The 17616-nt window shown below is 41.0% G+C and overlaps 1 protein-coding gene and 1 long non-coding RNA gene across 2 annotated transcripts; one reads left to right on the top strand and one right to left on the bottom strand.

Annotated features, from left to right (window-relative positions):
* The first annotated feature begins 1514 nt into the window (after window positions 1–1514).
* On the top strand, window positions 1515–17497 carry LOC147208596 (putative carboxypeptidase X1). Its single transcript, XM_086137863.1, is given in 15 exon segments — window positions 1515–1784; window positions 6832–6969; window positions 7696–7805; window positions 7877–8016; window positions 8965–9049; window positions 9127–9328; window positions 10536–10551; window positions 10966–11141; window positions 12811–13007; window positions 13675–13854; window positions 13923–14120; window positions 14341–14437; window positions 14535–14674; window positions 15446–15548; window positions 16984–17497. Coding segments are annotated over 15 exon segments (2274 nt in total). The 5' UTR covers window positions 1515–1555; the 3' UTR covers window positions 17247–17497.
* Window positions 6295–9206, bottom strand: LOC147208597 (uncharacterized). Its single transcript, XR_015103897.1, has 2 exons — window positions 9065–9206; window positions 6295–8089 (listed from the first exon to the last, which is right to left on the bottom strand). It is a non-coding gene; the product is annotated as an uncharacterized LOC147208597 (long non-coding RNA).
* Window positions 17498–17616: the final 119 nt, after the last annotated feature.

Here is a 17616-nt window from a genome sequence, read left to right on the forward strand (position 1 = left end):
TGACCTTGTTGGAGGTACTGAACCCAACCAGTTCATATGCACATTCACCGAACCCTTCATTCGTGAAAAATAAAAATATTAGGTTATTTTATTACTTTATTTTTTTTTTACAAATTTGAGTCATAAAAAAATGTAAACACAATTAGTATAAGTATAAAGTATACGTTTTTTAATTGTGCACAAAATGAACCAGCCAGTGATGGCCAAGCGTGCATGTCATAACTAATTGACATGTTGAGTCGGGTGTGTCTTAACCTGGCATCACAGAGGTTCTGTTGGACCCCTGAGACTGATTCACCGAACCCCTGGGGTTCGATCAAACCCAGGTTAAGAACCACTGATCGAGTGGCTTACTTTAGTGAAGTGCCGATCGAGTTTTGAAATTGCATTCCATTGATTAACCGACAAATCGTGCAAAAATAAAGAGGAACTATTCATCCAGTAGTGACAAAAGAGAAGAAAAAGGAAGATGAGAAGATAAAGCAAGACAGTAGTAAGTGGGAACAAATATGATACAAATGAGATGCCTCCATGCTGATTCGATAAAACAATGACAAACACTGATTAGAGGTAATCGCTCCCCATCCATGAATTTCTTTTTAGAGCCCCAGCCGATCCTAGAATTTTCCCTGCTGATGGAATCTGGATTCCGAGCAACAATGTTGAACTGGGGGAGGAGATTCAATAAATAAAGTCATAGCTTTGTCTAACTGATAAATGTGCTTTGTCACCATCTTGTGGCACCTTTAGGCAATTAAGAACATGTTTTTCGGTTTTTATGGCAGGAATCGGTCTTTACTTGCTGAACTAGCAATTACTTGAAGTGAGATGTGTGAATGATGAGAATTTAGCTTCTTGCCCGGGATTCGAGCAATATTTTCTAATCAGAATAGACGAAATGATGTTGGCAGGTAAGCCTTCAGCTAATTATTCACCCAGGAATGGAAGGCAAAAATGTTCAGAATGGGCTGAACATATGAAGTGGTTTAAAATTGTTGCGAAATGTGGAAAAAGCAGGTAAATATATAAAAATGTCTCCTTAATTGGGAGTTTTATTGCAAATGTGTGGAATTCTTTAAAAAAGAAGTGGCATTATTGAATGTGAAAAAATGACCAAGCTGTCCTGAATGATATTCTAATTCAATTCAATTGGATTGTCTTCAAAGAAAATGAAAAAGTGTCCAAGTGTCCATAGTTATTCTTTCTTTTTTATGAGGTGGTGGGTGGGGGGTCGAAGGGGCCTGTCAAATAATGTTAACGTCTTCCAGAACAAAAGTCTTTCTTTCTGGTAAATTTCTTTTCATAACAAACGCAATTCGCATCTGCTAGTTGGCGGTTTAAGCATTTCATGAAGAGAAAGAAAACTGGTGATTTGTTCATACTGGTTGGTTCTACATTTTTTATTCGGATTTAAAGTAACTTTTCTGTTCATGTCTTAGAAGTGATTTTCTTTTTGACTGACCGGAAGTGAGCGTTTGCTTCTGCAAACTTGACAGCGAGTGAGCAGTGCAGCAACTTCTTAAAAAAAAAAAAAAAAAGAAGACGAAAAATCACCATGCCAGCTTTGAGTCTGCACCTGACTCTGCTTTTGTTCCTTGTTTGCATTTGCCCGGTGCTCATCTCCTGCAGCAGGACCGCCGCCGCATTAACCAGCACCGCACGGCCCGAAGGAAACTCCACCGAGTCGGGCTACTTTCCAGCAGCGCCCGCCGACCGCAACCGGGCTCTGAATTCCACCAGTCGAAAAGCTACGAGTAAGGAGCCAGAAACTCCACTTCACTTAGGTAAATCGATTTTAAGTTAGTAGTTCTGGTTAATGTATTCTTATGTGACCATTCTATTGTCATTCCTCCGTATATTGTGGGAATTTGCTTTTTAATGTCATGTCTGCTCATCAAGTGTAAAATTAAATAATCACCTCAATCTCTAGTTATGCGCCTGTTTCTGAAAATGTGTTTGCGAGTGAGCTATTTCGAATTCTGCCATTGTGACATCACAGTGGGGCTAATTTACAAAATAACGACCATAACTTGGTTTTCTGGACAGAGGCCTACTGTCCCATTGAGGTGCACAGAATGGGAGCGAAAGTAGCACACAAGTACAACATTTCAGTCATAGTAGCGTGCTTCAGATTACATGGCAATTGACAGTGTTGTGTCCAAGGACTGGCAACCCAAGGCCAAGGACTTGACTCCGAGGTCAAGGCCAAGGCTAAGGACTTGAGAAATTTTCTTAGGCCAAGGCCAAGGACCAAGGACTTGCCTCCAAGGCCAAGGACCAAGGACTGATTTTGAAGCTGATGCCTTGCCGAGGACATGTATAAAACAATGCTATCATACCACTTGGCAGGTCTTCATGATTTGCAACACCCCTCCATCATAACTCTTTGCACTCCCTAACGCTTGAATGAAGTGTTTTTATTCAAAGAGTAGAACAGTCAGGGTACGTGTTATTTATACTGAGAAAAACAAAAATAAAAGCATATGACATACATTTATAAATTAATGTTTTAGTGCAGTCGTTTCTTAATATGAAGTAAATCAACACTCAACAGGCATGACATGGCACGGAAGACAAGTTGAGAAATGACTTTGCATAGAAGTCAATCACTGAGTGCAGAAAAAGCGGTTATCTCTCAGTGATAATTTTACAGTTTACCAGCAGCGAGTCCCAGGGACTCGCTGATCAGAAAAGTATGAGTCCCATTATGCATTGAGAGAGTCCCCAATTTCGAATTCTGAAATGGTCTACTTATTCAATTGCATATGATAATAACACAAACAACAACATATACATACAATTATAAACAAACTCTGCAAAAATTTTAATAATTCAGTAGCAGGCCTGAGGATTTTGGAAATTCATGGTAATGAATTTTTGGACGAAAAAACGACCGAAAAAAAAACGACCATGTATAGTAAGGCGTTTTGAGCCGAAAAAAATGACCATGTACAGTAAGGCCTTTTTGGACGAAAAAAACGACCATGTATAGTAACGCCTTTTTGGACGAAAAAAACGACCATGTACTCTATATTAAGGCGTTTTGGGACGAAGAAAAATGACCATGTATAGTAAGGCATTTTTTGGACAAAATTTTTAGCCGAAAAAAACGACCATGTATAGTAACGCGTTTTTGGATGAAAAAAACGACCATGTACTGTATATTAAGGCGTTTTGGGACGAAAAAAAACGACCATGTATAGTCATTTTTTAGCCGAAAGAAACAACCATGATTAATAAAAAAAACACAACCCCACTGCTCTATGTGGTGCTTTGGCTCACTGGTAGAGTGATGGAGTGCCACACCAGAGGTTGAGTTTTCGATCCCTGGTTGTTGCAACAATGTCTACTATTTAAACACCATATACAACTTATTTGAGGAAAAACACAAAACAACCCCAAAGGTTCATTGTGGTGGGTTAGCTCAGTGGTAGAAAGCTGAAGTCTCAAATCCAGTGGTTGGGGGTTTGATTCTCAGTGTTTGCAACAAGGTCACATCTCTTTAACCACCATTTGCAGCTTTATTGAAGAAAACACAAAAAAAACAAGAAGTTATGTGGTGGTGTGGCTCAGGGGTAGAGAAACCATGTCCCAACCGAGCGTTTGGGTGTTCAATCCAGAGAGGTTGCAACCATGTCCCTTCTTTCGATGACCAACATGACAAGCAAGGCTTATTGAAGTCATTTTTTGTATCGTAAGGCGTTTTTCGCCGAAAAAACACGACCATGTACCGTAAGGCCTTTTTGGACGAAAAAAACGACCATGCAGAGTAAGGCATTTTGAGCCGAAAAAAATGACCATGTATAGTAAGGCCTTTTTAGATGGAAAAAACGACCAAAAAAAACCACCTTTCTATACATGGTCGTTTTTTTCGTCGAAAAACGCCTTACTATACATGGTCGGTTTTCTTCGGCTAAAAACACCTTACTCTTCATGGTCGTTTTTTTTCGGCTCAAAACACCTTACTATACATGGTCGTTTTTTTTTCGTCGAAAAACGCCTTACTATCCATGGTCTTTTTTTTCAGCTAAAAACGCCTTTCTATACGTGGTCGTTTTTTTCCGGCTAAAAACACCTTACTATACGTGGTCGTTTTTTTCGGCTAAAAACACCTTACTATACATGGTCGTTTTTTGGTCAAAAAACGCCTTACTATACATGGTCTTATTTTTCTGCTAAAAACATCTTACTATATATGGTCAGGGGGGTTTTTTTGGCTAAAAACGCCTTACTAAATATATGGTCGTTTTTTTTTCGGCTAAAAACGCCTTTTTTTACATGGTTGTTTTTTTCGGCAAAAAACGCCTTACTATACATCACTGGTGTCAAACTCATTTCACATGGTAGGCCACATACGGACTCGGTAGATGTCAAGTGGGCCGGACCATTAAAATGATACCATACTTTGCTATAAACAACCAAAACAATATGTCTTTCCTTTGTTTTGGTATAAAGAAGCACAAGAACTTTTGGAAAATGTTGAAATTTAATGAACGTATCTTTTACAAAACATTTCATGAAGCACCTTACATTTCCTTCAACAAATGTGCAATTTACTTTTATCATTCACATATACGAATTGCAACTGATCCCATTGATTGTACAAACTTTAACAAGTATTTGGTATTGAAAAATATAGTAATGCACTTTATGATTAAACAAGATTTATAAAGAAAGGAAGTTTTAAACCATTTACACGTGCATATAAAATCTAAATGTAATCCCTGCCTACACCTTACAAACTAAGAAGAGTGCTATTAAATGTGTAAATGTCTGCTGTCATGGGTCTGTCTCAGGGACGGACTGAGGCTGCTGTTGTCTTCTTCTCTGGTCAAAACAGTGCATAGCGGATACTCAATGAATTGCACCTTATTAAAAATATTAATTCTGTGTCTTTTATGCATTTTTTTCATTTTTAAATTATCCTGCGGGCCTGATTGAACCTCGAGCGCGTGCACGCGCGTGTGTGTGGGTGATGAATGGAATTCCGCATCGGTGTGCAATTGTAAAACAAGGCTGTGTTTTGAAAAAATACATCTGAAACTGCATTTAAGGGTGGCTCAATACTGGCTGGCCATATACGGGCCGGAGTTGTAAATTGATTTCTGGCCCAAATACTTCACTCCACAACTGGCCCTCATCTGGTTTGCCAGAGTCAAGCCAGTGCCTCCTTTGCCACTCCTGGGCCGTGTTCGGCCCACATGCATTATGCCAGTGCCGACTCAAGGCCAGCTGTGCCAGCTTCATGCCGAATCCGGGCCAGATGCCTTTGCCTACTGGGTAGCAACCCGCATGCGCACATATCGTTATCTGTTGCACCCCCCCCCCCCCCCAACACTGAAAAGAAAAACAAAACGAAAGTAAATTAGAAGAAAGACACTCACACACCACACCACAAACACACATACAGGCGCAGTGAAACCGCGTTGATCACACAGTCAACTCGTGTGCGGTGACTTTTATGGTTAAACTATTTTTCGGTACCGTTAAAATGACGCCACGGAAACGACATGCTACCGGTAACGATTGTTACCGTCAAATCCTCAGGCTTGCCATAGTTTTTTTTTGTTTGTTTATTTGTTTTGACAGAAATTTCCTTGAGTCTCAGACGCGGGACGCAGAGGTAACGAGATGGCTGAATCTCTAAACATTCTCTGAGTACTACTATTATTACCACTCCCACTAATACTACATTAATTAATTTAATACCTTCAACTTCACAATAATAATAAAAACTAATTAAATCAACAGTGACAGCCCCGCCCCTCTTAAAGCGCCAGATAAAGTTATCAATGCGGGTTTCCCTGGATGGATTTTGTTTGATTTCTTTGTGATTTTTGCGGTCCTCTGGCCCACTTTATACCTGTGGACGAAGGATTAGGGGCTCTAATCCATCGTCGTATCCGAGGACCAGCAACCCGAGGCCAAGGCCAAGGACTTGACTCCGAGGCCAAGGCCGAGGACCAAGGACTGCCCTTCGGTCCTCGAGCCGGTCCTTGGCCTCAAGGACCGGCTCGAGGACCGAACACATCACTGGCAATTGAACAAACAAAAAAACATGGCAAGGATATCTACTGTATACTGTATATGTCCTGCAGAATTCAGCCAGCAGAGAGAGGTTAACGTAGTGAACAGAAAGTGTTTTGCAGCCACAGCCAGGTCTTTTGAGGTGGAGGAGGGAATCTTCAGTCACACAAGAAATGTTGATTCCACTCGATAGTTTTTTAAATATAAGCGCACTTCTGTATGTGTATTGTTAAAGTGAGAGTAAAAGAAACTTCAACCACTGCTCAATTAACCTGAAGACAAGTAATTTTCACTTTATTTTTCATATCAATGTTGTAAATGAAATTACATTTCCACAAATATGGCACCACTTTTTGTTCCTCTTAAAAATCTTCAACTTTTATTTTCTCTTATTGCTAATTTAAAGTTTTTGTCTCTTGGCAAAAAAACATGCCACCGTTTTTGAAAGAAAATTACTTTTTATTTTCAGATTCCCACTGGAGAGGAATAAAGTCCAACTTTTTTTTTTGTCTCAAAAGAAAATATTTCTTGGAAAAAAGTTGGAATTGTTTTTCGGAAAAATTGTTCCGCTTTTTCTTGTTTTAAAAAAACGGACAACTATCCAGCCCACATTAAACAAAAGCTAAGCTTACCATCGGACCATTACTATGCGTGCGGGACGGGATGAGCGCGGGCACACTGCATGAGACAGTACTGCCTCTAAATTCGAGCCAATTTCTAGGGCAAGAAATATGCTGTGAAATATTTCTACAATTCTTAATCCCAGGTGTATTTTGACAAACGCATGCCACACACTCCTTGTAGAGAGGAAGCCCATCAGGAGCGGGAAGATAGCAAAGAAGTCCAAAATTGTCCTCAAGAAACCTAAAGTTGCCTCCAAAAGGCCAGAGGTTGCTCAGAAATCCAAGGCCAGCCCGCCGGTTGCCAAGGAGACAGCGACACGTATGTATGCTGCATTGTCACTGAACTCAATCAGACATCTTATTCTGAGTTTGACATGTGACAACTGTGCATATAACTCGTACTCTATAGCGTGTAGGCTACTCACCGGTCACTGCATGGGCAAAAGTATCGGGACACCGATGACCATCAATGTACGTATCAAAACTGGAATTGTTTCCTCCATTACTTCATATTGGCCCTATATTAATGTTTTGACATTTAGAACGGGTTGTGATAATAACTCCGGGGGCTGGCCCGATACTTTTGTCCATATGTTGAACTCTGTGATGCTCTCTTCATGCTTCGCTGATAACACACAAAGTCTCCTCTGCAGTACCCATCTCAGGGAATCATAATCTATTGTGGCGCTGTATGAATGGACTATGCGGTCCAAATATTTCTGTGCTTAACTGTGTTTCAGCGCTAATTGCAGTCCCAGTCCAAAATCTTGCAGGACTACAAGGTCACATGGAGCAAGCTGGACATTTCTAGATCTCTGCTGTAGTGTTTGACACACAAATTAACACTCTCACACTGGGAGAAGCTAATCTTCACTCAGGATAAGAATACTAGAAATAAATACAGCAACTTGAAATGATCCACAAAGTCCACAGCATGCGCGATCATGTACTCCTCGATCACTCCTTTTGCCGGTCATTTCATGTTAACCGCCACCATGCACATGCCACTTGTATGTCAATCAAACGGCGTGGGCGTCGTCTTCAGAATGTCCTCCACTGGGTCTGGAGTCCCTCAAGGTGAAAGACACCCAGCTGAGGGCGTCGTCCTACAAGCGGCGGGGCTTGGGCCCCCACCGCGGGCGACTCAACATTCAGGTGAGAGCCATACATCGCCATGACGACCAACGACATGGCGGTCACGTGTTTTCGTTTTGTCGACACGGCAGTCGGGCATCGAGGATGGCGACATCTATGATGGAGCCTGGTGCGCCCACGAGCGCGACACAAAGCAGTGGCTAGAGGTGGACGCCCTAAGACTGACACGCTTCACCGGTGTCATCCTGCAGGGGCGCAATTCCATCTGGAGGTCAGGATGAAGGGAAGGATACTCACGACCTTGCGCCCGCCACAAAATAGCCAAGTCATCTACGTTGCCACTCCTGTCAAACAGTACCGTACATCAGTCAAATTAAGTCATATTTGTTAAAGAAGTAACTTACAAGAAAACATTTTTTTGAAGGGTTATACATTTATAGGATTAGTCTTTAGTTCATTTTTTACTTTTTTTTTTTGGTTTTTTTTTTACTTTTGGCAAACAACCACTCCGTGTAATACTACAAAAACAAAGATATGAATAATCATTTTACAAGATTAGTTATTATTCAAGAAAAACGTAATTTTATAAGATTATAGTCAAGAAAAAGTTGTCATTCTTATTATTTTAAGAAAAACTCTTTATTTTAGAAAAAAGGAAAAAAATCTGAATTTAACGACTAAAAGTCATGTCGGAAAAGATGATAATCGTTCAAGAATACAATCTGAATTTTTCAAGAAAAACGTTCTCAATATAACAAAATGAAAGTTGTAATTTTGTCAGATTAAAGAAAATAAAAACCTCCTTTTATTTAATAGTCAGATTTTAAGTAAAACAGATCACAAAAAATAATGTTGTCCCGTAGTCTTATTTTTGTAGAACAGCATATTGAGTCTTGCAATGTTTTAGTTCAAAAACTATTTTATGAATAAATTGTATTTTTTGAAGTCATAATTTTATGACAATAACATTTTATTTTTAAAAGGAAAAGGTTAATTAGATCAAAGTTGTGCTCAGAAAATATATTGTAATTTTATGAGGATGCTGTGGTATTTCTCTTATTAAAAATAGTATCTAGTGTAATAATACCTACATACTTTAGGATTAAAATAATTTTATTCGAGAAAACAAATGTGAAAGTAGAAGACAACAGTTGTTCCTTTTGGTGTTTTTTTGTTTGTTTGTTTTTTCTTTTCACAACAATGCTTGTTTGTTGTGCAGTTGGGACGTGGTTTACACGTATAAGGTGCAGTTCAGTAACGACTCCCAGCTGTGGACAGCATGTATGAACGGGACTCAGGAGGCCGTAAGTGTGTCTCACCACCAAGTCTCGTCTGTCACTCCAATGCATCCCTGTCCAGATGTTTGCGTGCGCATGTGCAGGTTTTCCAAGGCAACCGTGACGCGGAGACGCCGGTGCTGGCCGTCTTCAACACGTCCACGGTGGCGCGCTACATCCGGATCAATCCTCAGACGTGGTACCAGAACGGGACGCAGGGAAACATTTGCCTCAGGGCTGAGGTGCTGGGATGCATGTTGCCAGGTACTCCAGTTATTCCAATAACCGTGATCAAACAGAAAAATGGTATAGAATTGTTGGAATCATTCAATGACAAAAAGAATAAATAAACATAAAAACAATCAGGATAATATCATTGCAAATAGTCAAATTTAAAAAATATGTAAACTACTCATTTGTACATTTGACTTTCAGTTCCTGACATAATCAAGAGTATTTCTTGGAAATTAATTTCTTGTAAGTGAAAAGAAAAACCTCAGTTAAACTTTTAGAGCATTTTCATCCACACACGTAAGTTTGATTAAATAACTATTTAATTCATTTATTGCAAATAAAAGAATACAATAAACCATTAACACGTTTTTAAATTCTGTTGAATAGTTGGTGAGTTAGCTTGGAAATAAAATACAAATATTCGGAAAATAAACATGCATATAAACATGTTCATTTTTTTATTGTATTGAATTGGATGATTCATTATAAGTTGATTATAAATCATTCAGTCATTCACATGGACACATTCACGGCACGGTGGATGACTGGTTAGCACGTCTGCCTCACAGTGCAGAGGTGCAGGGTTCTTCCTGTCTGGAGTTTGCATGTTCTCCCCGTGCCTGTGTGGGTTTTCTCTGGGTACTCCTGTTGCTGTCCCCCCACCAAATATTGTGTGATGAGACCAAGAGTCATCATTTTAAACACCCCCGCCCCCCACCGCATTAGTGTGACCAACTGTGTAACTTGCACAACTCAATTGAAAAAAAAAACGTTCTAAGAACAGTTGGAACCGTTCATAATGCCCTTGACAAAGCCCTGGTTCCCAGTTGAAGAAAAACAGCCCACCATACTTCCCCATAGGCATGGTGACCTTTTTGTGACGAGCTTCCGCCAACCATCCATTTTGAAATGAAGGACAAAACATTCAACCTTTGTTTCATCAGACCAATACACACTTGGGTTTCAAAGATCGCAAATGTGTGTTCTTGGAAATGTAGCTTGAATATTTTTCAATGTAAGATAAAGCTTGTCATTCTTCCCTATAGCCAATCCATATTAAACAAAGAAATTCCTGTGCATCTTCAGTGTTGTTGTTGCAGCCTTCCTGACCATTTTTTTCTCATCTTTCAATCAAGTTTTGGAGAAACGTCCAATTCTGCCATATTTTCTTCACTCAATGACTGTCTTCCCTGCTTTTTATTGTATGATCAATGCTGATGCTGTGGAACTCTTCCCAGGCTGTGGCTTGTGGTTAAGATCTGACTAAAAAAGTTGTCAGAGGTACTAAAAACTGAGCTGCCAAATATTAAACGCTGATTGACTGGAGCACGTATGGCTCACAGTACAGAGGTCATGGGGGTTCGAACTCGGCTGCGGCCTTCCTGTGTGGCGTTTGCATGTTCTCTTCATGCTCGCGTGGGTTTTCTCCAGGTACTCCGCTTTCCTCCCAAGTTGTGGATGTGGTTGTTTTTGAAGTGCTCCCATCTAGTGGTGACCACTGTTATTACAGCTTGAACCTGATCAGTTGCAGTAAACATTTTTATTTTTAAAATGAATCCCTAATTTGCACGTCACTGCTCTAGAATATGTCCAACATTAACAGTTTGTTGTTTGTTTTTGTGTCTTCCTCACTGATGCAGATATCAGGCCGCCCCACTCTGTGTCCACGACACAGCCCACTGTCCTCCTCAATTTATCCAGGCGAGAAGAATGACTTCTTTTTTGTTTCTTTCTTCTATTGACGCTCCTTGGTGATTGCAGTTGATGAAGGCGGTGAATGAGGCTTGCCCCAACATCACCCGCGTGTACAGCATCGGGAAGAGCTACAACGGGCTTCAGCTGCTCGTCATGGAAATCTCAGACAATCCGGGAACACACGAACTGGGTGAGCGTTAATTCGGTCATGTCAATAAAGTTAGAAAAGATCCTGATTTGAAGATTTGAAACGAGACTCCACAAATGCAAGTCGGCTTATATTTAAAGTGCTCCCTATGAAGTCATTCTCAATTATTATTATTATTACTATTAAAATGTTTTACAAGAAAGCCTTTTTTTTAAATGTGTCAAATTGCAGGAATGAAGTCCAAGAAAAGAAAGTCGCAATCTTGAATTACAACGTCCACGAAATGTTTCTAATTGATTTCCAACAGTCTTTTGTCTTAGCCACGTGACTTCCGGTTGTTTGTGGGTAATTTTATTTCTTTCTTTTTTTTGTCCAATAAGATTTCCTCTTCGGTGTGTTCTCATACAAATCTTACTCGAGTGCTGGCGTCGACCACAAACGCACACTCTTGAAATTGCCGTTTCTTCTTTTAACCAATCCGATTTTAGATTATTCGAGTGAATTTTTCCGCCCTTTAATTGGTTCGGCTACATTTAGCCTCTGATTGGTTGAGCTAAAAATGTATAGAGTATCAAAGATTGATTTACCGGGGGTGGACGATGTTGGACATGGTAAAAAATTCACTGGGGCACTTTTCAAGAAAAACTGGACTTTTTGTTTTGTTTTGTTTTTGGGTGGGGGGCACTTTCAGAGCACCTTGTATGAGTGGATCAGTGATCTTAAACCAGAGGTGGGCACCTCCAGTCTTCAAGGGCCACTGTCGGGCAGGTTTTAGCTGTTTCCCTCCTCCAGAACAACTGCTTACAAATGATCGGGGTTGTTCTCAGGCTTCTGCAGAGCTTTCTGATGAGCGGATCAGTTGATGTCGTTTATTTTTTTTTGACAGAAGCCACTTTGTGTGGCAGTAACGTGCTCTCAAAGTCCGCATGTGTGTCTTGCGTGCCGCATGTCCTAACAAGTCACCCCTCTGTCCCGTTTGCTCTCCAGTTGTACAAATGTTGTCCTTGGGCTCCTCAGCTCCGCCAACATTCCATACCATTTCCCGCCTTAGAACGGCAAAAGGCATCCATTAAAAAATGTTGTTAACCATAACCCACCACCAAAGCCCACTCCCCCCATTTCAACAAGACTTCCACACATAGGACATCTTGAAAATTATTCTGGAATGTTGCTCCTCTGGGAATATTTGACACTCCCACTTGGAAGAGGCATTCCTTACTTGACTATTTGACAAACGTACGCTACCATGCATGTTTACGGATGCCACAAGGCCTGTTTGACGTAGACCCTGTAAAACGGCAGCGCCACAGGAATCATTTGACTTGTGGCTCTCAGACTGTACAACAAAGTGGAAATCAAGTGTGTGTACTTTCACACGCACAAAAAGACTGCTACTTCATTCAAATAATGTACTGATAATGTGTCATCAGAGAAATGTTCTCTCATGATGCCTTCACTGTCTTTTGTAGCCTATCTAGCTAGCTAGCTAGCTAGCTATTCGTCTGTCTGACTGTTTATGTTATGGTGGTTGACTGGTTAGCTTGTCGGCCTCACAGTGCAGCGGTGCACATGCTAACCATGCCATGCGGGCACGGGGTTTTCTCCGGGTACTCTGGCTTCCTCTCACATTCCAAAAACAAGCATTTGTAAATTGGTGTAATGTGATGAGAATGAAGTGGGGTTTCTCCACTGTGTTGTGTGTTTGTCGCAGGGGAACCGGAGTTCCGCTACGTAGCAGGGATGCATGGGAATGAGGTCTTGGGTCGCGAGCTCCTTCTCAACCTGATGCAGTTCATGTGTCGCGAGTATAAGCTCGGAAACCAGCGTGTCGTCCGCTTGGTCGAAGACACTCGCATCCATCTGCTGCCCTCCATGAACCCTGACGGATATGAGATGGCCTTCAAAAAGGTTTGTCCCTTCAGGCATGTGAGGTGGCGTCATTAAATGAGAATACTGTAGTTGGATTTTTTTTGTCTATATTCACAAGGGAAAAATATCTGGTCGCTTTTTTAGAAAAAAAATGATATGTGATAAAAGTTGTTTTTCTGAGAAGATGTACAGTAATATTAAATATTGTGTTTTTGAAAAATGTGTTTTTGCGGGGTAGAAAGTGTTCAATTTTTCTTACAATATAAGCTGTAGTCTTACCAGACGGAATCATGTTTGTTCAAGAAAAAAAGTCTTGCAAAAATGTCAATTTTTTCTGGAAGAGAAAATCACATTTTTTGAGGGAAAAAGGGAAAACTTAACAAATCTTCAAGAACTCTGATTATTTTTCAAGAAAAATGAACCTCACAAGCTCACAAGCTTAAAATATTTTTCTTTTGTCAAAATATGACAAAAAATGCTTTTAAATGTTTGTTTTTATTCTACCTTTTCGTGTTTTAATTACAATTATATTAAGAAATAAATAGATTAAATGTGTATAATTGTTAAAAAATGTGACCACATTATGAACATATTCACCAATTATTTAGTAAAAAACAACAACAAAAAAACAGCCAATCTGATGCAATACCACTCTTGATAAAGGCCTGTCCTTTGCCCACCGTGGTCATCGAGTGTTTCGATGCAGGGCTCGGAATTGTCCGGGTGGACTCTGGGCCGGTACAGCTACGAAGGCATCGACATGAACCACAACTTTGCCGACCTCAACTCAGTCATGTGGAACGCCTACGAACTGGAGACCAACCGCTCCAAACTCATCAACCATTACTTCCCAATCCCTGAGCAGTACAACTCGGAGGATGCCTTTGTACATACGTCTCCTCCTCTTCCTCTTGCCGTCATCTTTCCTTCTTTTAATAACCGCCCGCCCGGCAGGTGGCATCCGAGACCAGAGCCGTCATCAGCTGGATGCAAAAAATCCCGTTTGTGCTCGGCGCCAACCTTCACGGTGGAGAGCTGGTGGTCACGTATCCATTTGACATGACCCGCGACTGGGCGCCTCAAGAGCACACGCCCACCCCGGACGAGAGCTTCTTCCGGTGGCTGGCCGTCGCCTATGCCAGCACCAATCAGGTAAACTGCCTGTGTCTTTTCAAGCGAGACTTCTTGAGATTTTCTTCTGTGGCTCCAATTATGATAGACATGGCTACCAAATTTCATGTTTACAAGGGAAACTGGCTAGAATAAGTTTGTTTTTAAAGGATCGCTGGAAATGGCCAAAATCAGACAAAATGTCTACTTGAAACTGGTGGTTGCCAACAAAACCAAGCCTCTCGACCCTTGAATATTGCAGGTGATGTCCAACCCCAACCGGCGGCCTTGCCACAATAAGGACTTCATCCGCTACAACAACATCATCAACGGTGCTGCGTGGCACAACGTACCTGGAAGTAAGAACAAGAATTCTATTTTCAGCAATACAACGCACAAACTATTAATTTGTCTGTGCGTGTGTGCGTCTGCGTCTGTGTGCGTGTGTGTGAGAAGGCATGAATGACTTCAGCTACCTGCACACGAACTGCTTCGAGGTGACGGTGGAGTTGTCCTGCGACAAGTTCCCGCATGCCAGCGAGCTTCCCATCGAGTGGGAGAACAACCGAGAGTCTCTGCTGGTCTACATGGAGCAGGTGCTCAAGGACAGATTTATCCACAGAGTCAAAAAATAGGAGCCCATAGAACACTCTGACACGTTACGCAATTTGTGCAATGGCTCCTCTAGCCAAATACTGTACTTGTGATAACAGACACTAAGCACAATACAAATAACACAACAACAAGCAATTATACACAAAGTAAAAAAAAAGAAGGCAGTGACATTCTGTAACACAATGTAACTAAATTAATGGTATATTGCTGCTTTTGCCAGTTATAATAACCGTCACCTTGCACAATGAGAAAAAGCACAACAACTAGAAATCCACAAATCAAATAAATCAAATGCGCTCACAGTCACATAGAGTCACACAACATCAACGTGTCATGGAATTACTGCAATGCAACAGTTCTTTGCTAATTATTCATGATAACCACCACCTTACACAATAGAAATAAAAAGAACAGAAACAAAAGGTCAAAAAAGTCCATGGCCACTCACAGTCACACACACACACATGTGTGTCATACAATTATTTGCAACAGTTGCTTTCTGGTTAGTCATTACTTGCACAATAGAATAAATAAACACACAAAAGTGGACATATTTGATACTTTTCTCTTTGTCTCTAATGCGATCGTTCCTTGGCTGGTATTCGTGACAGCAGATAACAACAATAGAAATGAACGAAACACCTCAAAATAATCCACATGCAACGTTATGAATATAACCACGGCCATCACCGGGTACGATAACAGATAACAGCCACCTTGCCCAATGGAAATAAACGGTTGACGTGTTCCAGGTGCACAGGGGCATCAAAGGCGTTGTCCGGGACAAAGACACGGAGGTGGGAATCTCTAACGCCATCATTCAAGTCGAAGACATCGACCATCACATCCGATCAGGTAGTGTCTGCCATCTGTTTAGTTTAATCACGCATATAACAGAAGTATTGGGACACATGTTGTAGGGCGATGATCGTCAACTAGTTTGGTGGACAGGTCGTAAAGAATTTCACTGGGTCTTCAATTTACACTTAGCATATTTTCCGCACTAAAAGGCGCACTGGATTCTGAGGCGCACCTTCAATGAATGGCCTATTTTGTAATAAATCTTTCATATATTGGATGCACTGGATTATGAAATGCAATCTACAATGCATCCACTAGATGGAGCTACGCTCCTTCCGTTCGACTCGAGAAGCGTTCATGACCGCCTCCGAAAAAGGTAAATTAACGATTACTTCAATGAAACTACGAAAATTGAAAATAATGAATCAAAACAGAAAATCAAGCGCGGAAATAACAAAATAAATTCTATACCCCCCCCCCCCCCCAACAGAATTTATTTTGGCATTTCCTTGGGCGTAGCTCCAACAGAACGATCAGACGTCAGTAAAATGTAGGAGACTGGACTGTCTCAGAAGTGTTTATATATTCCTTTGTTGTGTACTGGATTCACAAACGAGGAAATCACAAAATAAATTCTGTCGGGGGGCTATAGAATTTATTTTGTGATTTCCTCGCTTGATTTTCTGTTTTGATGCATTATTTTCAATTTTCATAGTCTCATTGAAGGAATCGTGAATTTACGTTTTTCCGAGGCGGTCGTGAACGCCTCTCGAGTCAAACAGAAGAAGAGAAGGCACGGAGACGGCCAAAGACGGACCTGTATTTTTTGAGACTGTGAAAACCATTAATAAAGTGTGCGATTTAAAAAAAACAACACCACAGCTCTTCTTTTTTTGGAGCTGCAACAAAAACTTATTTAATAAAGCAACGACACAGTTCACTGAACCAACAGCAAGTTGTAACATTGTAAGCATGTCTCCAGCAAGGAGCCATCTTGGGGTCGACATATTACCGTCATGACCATACACAAAGCGCAGCAGATTTTCAGGCGTGCCGTGAGCTTTTAAGAAAATGGAAGACTTTTCGGTGCGCCTTATAGTGCGGAAAATACGGTACATTTTTCATCACATTGTTTTTTTATTTATGGACTCGAAAGTTTTTTTTAATGCATTTTGAGTATTAGATTTATTTTCGATTCTATTTTGTTCCTTCTTTCTGTATGGCGCTTACAGTTGTTGGTTTTGTGCGCTATAAACAAAGTTGAGTTGAGGCTCTTAAAAGAAGACTTGCAAGTCTATGTATACATGGACCTGCATGTTCTCCGAAATAGTAAATGGCTCATGAAATCAGACCTAACTGATACTTAGATACCTGAAGCATTAAGAAAGGTAGTATGTCATTTACAGTAACCTGAGGACAACTGCACTGCCCCAGGGAAAGGTCAGTTTTTTTTTCCCCACGAGCTTCCATTTGTGTTGTTCCTGCACAGCCGCCGGTGGCGACTACTGGCGCCTGCTGAACCCCGGCGAGTACCGCGTCACGGCCAGCGCCGCAGGCTACCTGCCATCCTCACGCACCTGCCAGGTCATGTACGACTACTTCCCCACTGTCTGCGATTTCCACCTGGTGAAGGAGCCCCGGCTGAGGCTCAAGGAGTCAAAGCTTGAAAAAGACGGCCAGCTCACAAGAGAACAGCGCCTGCGCCGTCTGCGCAAGCTGAAGGTGGCCGACAGACGTGCCAAAACTATGTGAGGGTGACCACTTCATTAACTCTGGATAAAAAAAAAACTGTTGCTGGAAATAAATCTTTCTTACATAATTTGTATTGTCTTTTATGTAACCAGGTGAACCTTACCTAGACGCTTGTAGTGAAGGCTTCCTTGTTTAACAAATGTAGCACTGTCACTACCCTTATGCCCTTCGAATAAAACTGATACCGAACCTACGCGTTTTACAATTTCATAAATGATGTGTCGTGTTATACAAACATTTTTTTTTCAAACTCTCAAAATGTTCAGCGGCATCTGTGCTATCGATACATATATAGTTTATATTAATTCCTTGGGATTTTTTGCCCTTTATGGACAATAAAGCAGTTCTGTGCTATGACACTTCAAAGAAA

This window comes from Hippocampus guttulatus, chromosome 2, assembly GCF_054856545.1.
Source record: "Hippocampus guttulatus isolate MCC_2025c chromosome 2, RoL_Hgut_1.0, whole genome shotgun sequence".
Taxonomy (NCBI): Eukaryota; Metazoa; Chordata; class Actinopteri; order Syngnathiformes; family Syngnathidae; genus Hippocampus; species Hippocampus guttulatus.